Here is a 4971-nt window from a genome sequence, read left to right as displayed (position 1 = left end):
AGAAACCCTGAACAAAAGTCAGATAATCGCTTTTGCGTCAAGCCCTCTGCTTATAGAAAGTATGATCACGTCCACATTTGCTTTTCTTTGTTTTTCAACGTTTAAAAATGCTGTATGTATTATTTCTTACGTCAGATTCTTGTTCTTTTATGCTGACGCTGATGAGATCAAGAAAATGGCTTCACCTTCCTCTTTGTGGTAAAATTTAGGCATTTATCCAACGTAATCAAAGGCTCAAGCGCTAAAGAAATTTATCTCCACTTCGAAAAACTGTGAAACGTCGTATAGCCCACGAAATTACTCAGCTTTGGTAGGCCCTGGCAAGGACCAGCGTACAACTAACGACAGTTATCATATAACGTATAAAAAGTTCTGATAATCTTACTAACTTTTAAATGACTGGCAAGTTTTCAACGAAGTTAACATTATTGAACAAACTTGACCTGCATACATGCACTGAGACGTAAATCCCATTAAGCTCAGTGGAGATCTAAGAAGAACACGTTCTAGGACACAGGATCCCAAATTAACACTCAGACTCCGCAGTGCTAGTCAAGCTTAAGGTGTAGGACTCCGATCCTGTTTCAATTCAATTCCCGGTTAAACGGTGAATAGGTTAAGCTGCCAGTTATTGCTACGAAGGTACACACACTAAAACAAATATCCCCAAATCCTAATCAGGCTTCGTTTAGGTAGGAGAATTAGATCAGAAATATTTCTTCCTAAAATACAGCCCGTGTGGCATGCTCCCTTCCAACTTTCTCACGTTAAAATGAATCCACTGAGACTTGCGTCGTTGAAGGCCGGAGCTCTGACGGGCAAAAGTGCACCTCCATCTTTCCCTCTATAACTAAATCACACACAACCAAAATTCCTCTATTCGCTCTGACGAAGGGCGAAAGGCGTTGTTGGGAGAACACGAAAAAAGTTTGGGGCCAAGAGGTTTCCGTCTCAGTTTAAAACACTGAAGTCCCACTGAAGAGACCCTGGACCTGGAAACAAAGTTTAAAACTATTATAAAAACCAAAATAAGCCTTTTGCTAACGTTGGCACCACAATAAATAAAGGCAGTTACTAGTTTTGCAATTGCTGAGCGGACAAAAGTAACCGTCATCATGCATAGAACTGATAGCACTGCCACGCTACGAGCCAACATACGAGTTTCTTGCTTTCACCCTTTAGGCTCAGCTTCCAATCAACATGAAGTCCCGTTTAAAACGGCTTATAACAAACGTTTCACTATTTGGGCGGTTAAAGAAACTTATGCCCCAAATGTTCCCACGCACATTTCTTAGACGCCTATTATATATACACTTCACAGATAATAACTTCTGCTAACGTAAAGAGAGAGGATGTCATCTGAAATCGCACTCGCTCGTGGTATTCGGCTTAGCTGGTTGTTTTAACCAGGTCGTGGTGATACCATAAGAGAGCCAGTAATGACGTTAGATATTCAATTACAAGTCACGGTTGACCGTGATAGAAAAAAGGGTGTAAAAAATTAACGCAAGACACTCAGAAATCTGAGAATGTTAGTTTGCGGATCATGGATAGAGGGTGGTATTTGGATCTATTAAAAACCGCAAAACTACGTAGGAAAAATTACCCAAAACCGCAAAAACTGCAACAGAATTCAATCAGAACCAAAAACTGCATGCAAAACCGTTCAAATCAATAAGTTTTCACATTCCAGTTATCGAGACCCTGATCGATCCGATACAGTATCAAGAGGAGCATCAATAAAAGAGGTTTCGCGGCTGTCCGAGAAAGACAGGAAGACCGGAACCCAAAATATGAAAAACCGAAAACCACCTCGGATACCAAATCCGAGAACCATTAATATTTTTGACGAAAACCGAAAAACCAAATGCTGAAAAACGGAAAAGGCCGCAAACCGCAATGAACACCAAAACCAAAAATACAGAAGTTTTTCTGCACAAAAACCGAAAAACCGATCTGAACTAGAATAGCCAAAACCGCAGAACCGAAAATGACCCCACTCTTTACAGTTGGTAAATTTGTCGCTTCAGATCACTTTCTATAACTAAGGTTCTATATTACTTTGACTGATCGCCAATACAATATCGCCTGGGTTAATTGACACTCACTTGAAAGAACGAAAATTATGTCATAGTATTCGACTAAAATCGTTTTAAATTCAGGGGACTGGTTATTACTTATCGTGATCCCCCATAAGGCTCTGTAATATTCTTTGCAGTCACTCTGCAGTCAATTTTCTATAGCCCCCTTTATACTCTGTTGGCAGCTAATGATCCCCTTTCTGTCACCCTCGAAAACCTCCACACCCCATCCCTCCCCGGCAAGAAATAATGACTGGTCTGTGAGGAAAATTTGAACAGGAAGACGAAAGGCTATTGACGCAAGTTCTCAAGTGAATCATTTAGCCGTTTTCCCGTTTTTACTCGCCCATAGTTTACCAATCAAATATATTGGTCGTCGAACGTCCACGGCGGCAAGGTATTAAAGTCAATAGAAATTCAAATCACCCGGAAGATCAGCACTTCTTTGAGGAAAAAAAAAAGCGTTATTCATGACAGCTTTTCATGAATCAAAATCCTGGACTTCAAGAATTCAGTGAGCCTTCGTCATAATGTGTTATTTCGCCCACCCTATAACATAACTCGGGAAGTGTTTATATCTCTGTTATTTCACTCGGTCTTAAACGAATCAGCTTCCTTCCTGTTCTGGTGCATTCTTCCTGAGTGAGACTTCATAGAACAATGAAGTCATACAACACAGTTATGAACCACTTCTGCTTCATGGAAAACCAAAGTTATTTGGACCCCATGGAGTGACTATTTGAGTCCGCATTCTCCATAAAGGAAGACAGGTAAAAAGTATTGAAGAAACTATCACATAGTGGACATTTTCTTAATCACAACTAAAAACTCTTATGAACAGCTCACAAAAAGACGTTTGGTGTTCAGTTGAGAATCAACTTCCAGATCGTGGAGAGATTGAAGGAGGTTACCCGCATTCGTCATCCTTCCTGCGCAAGACGTGAACTTGCCTTGAAACGCCTTTTCCCGAGGCTTCTTCGTGGGCCAACGACTATTTAAAGTACTTAACTACGTGTGTGTGTTTGCGTCGTCGTGTTCTTTAATTTGTTGCGCAATTCTGTGCCAAATTGGTCACAAATGATAATTCGCTTTAATGAGCTCACATAATTAAGACATGTCAAAAATGGCCCTTAAGATGAATGCAATAAAAAGAATGTGCGTTAAAAATGCACAAAGACAATGAAGAATAATTTTCATGACAAAAGATGAATAATTAGCTCTTTGAACAAAGCATAGTTTTTTTCAGAAGGAACAAAGGAACCTATCGAGTGGAAAACCATAAAACGCTGACGACAAAATGTGGGCCACCAGTCGGCAACAGAAATATAATATCACGGGCGAACTAAAAACAGAACAGTGGGTTGATCAACTCCTATGAAGAAGCTGAACGAACGCAAGACTCAGATCTTTGACGACAACAAATTGAGAATTATGAAATTCAAAGGGAGCGTAGCATCTCTTTGGAAGACAGATAAAGCTAACCATGAAGCGACAGGTCTCCGCAGGACGTATTCAGAAAGTGTTTTGTTCCACAGCGACTGGCTGCAACGACTCAAGCACTTCAACATGGCACACCAAAAAATTGAAGAAACAGGAAACAAAACAAACGAAACTCTTCGAAGGACCATCAAAGTTGAACGCAGTATTTTTCCGCGACAAAGGAGAGCAGTTGAATTAAAACCAGTGAAATCTTGTCTTCGGGCGACAGAACAGCTGAGCGATCAGAGCCCAGAATGTCAAACTTGCAGACGTGTCACATTTTCGACGTATGCACTTATTCTTCATGCTGCGGGGCAGAACTCTGTTTCTGAACTGAAAGATCTCTTGGATAGGAAGCCCTTGCACATCAATAAACCAAGTTCGTCTGGTGATACTGCCCTTCATAAAGCCGCGGCAAAGGGAAGTTTAGACTGTATTAAACTACTTGTTCAGCGAGGAGCAAATGTCAACAAGGTTGACAAGGAAGGTAGAACTCCTCTCCTCGTCGCCTGGGAGAACGGACATTTTGAATGCCACAAATATATGCTAAAAACTTTGCGTCGATGATTCGCCTTGCTAGCTCTCAGATGAGTCTTGGAGTCATTGTAAATAAAAGTTATTTTAAGATATTTCCACTTTTGGAAACTCAATGGTAAGCTATTTTGTAATACTGTATATAACAGTATTTTTACATAAATTATCCAAAGGGCTTATATATTTTCTTAGACGTTTTTAAATAATAATGATGATTCCTACTCCTAATTTCGAAAGAGTTGAGAATAGTAGAGACTTATACATGGATTAGTAGAGAATTATACATGGATTAGAAGAAAATTTGAAAATTTATTTAAACTTCTGCGCGCGCCTACAGCTTTGTAGTCAAGATGTGCTTTAGTGTGCGAAATTTTTGCTACGTTCAGAAACTTTATTGAAGAGAATAAACACGTTTTTGAGGAGAGTTGGTGTTTTGCATTGCGTAATATAAAACAATTAATTTTATTTCGTCCCACAATACCCCCACATTATAATAAATTATGCATAAATAATTTTACAGGGAATTTACTTTCCATTTAAAAGCTGAAAAATTTCTCCTATGACTCGACGATCATGGGTAATTTAGCTAGTTCTTTAAAACTTTGGTGGACCTCCATTTTAGGGTGCTATTTTAAACCCTCCGAAAATGCAACCTCAGCTTCGACTTGTCAGGTCACGTTCTTGCACATATTACACCCTGAGGGTACTCACGGGCTCACGGGACACGTGCTTAACTGGAAAACCTGATTTTTGAAGGAAGCTTAATATGTGACTCGTGATATACTTTTTGAAGTCGATGGGACTTACTTTCGAATTTTGTCCTGTCCGTCTGCTCTGTATTTCACTTTTTTTGTCTAAATTGTCATTAAAGTTCAGA

At 39.6% G+C, this 4971-nt stretch overlaps 1 protein-coding gene across 1 annotated transcript; it reads left to right on the top strand.

Moving 5' to 3' along the window:
• The first annotated feature begins 3278 nt into the window (after nt 1-3278).
• LOC111323305 (uncharacterized) lies at nt 3279-4518 on the top strand. The gene is given in 2 exon segments (XM_022926629.2): nt 3279-4108; nt 4110-4518. Coding segments are annotated over 2 exon segments (684 nt in total). The 5' UTR covers nt 3279-3455; the 3' UTR covers nt 4141-4518.
• Nucleotides 4519-4971: the final 453 nt, after the last annotated feature.

This window comes from Stylophora pistillata, chromosome 10 (genome assembly GCF_964205215.1).
Source record: "Stylophora pistillata chromosome 10, jaStyPist1.2, whole genome shotgun sequence".
NCBI lineage: Eukaryota > Metazoa > Cnidaria > Anthozoa > Scleractinia > Pocilloporidae > Stylophora > Stylophora pistillata.
This window is presented reverse-complemented; position numbering and strand designations above follow the sequence as displayed.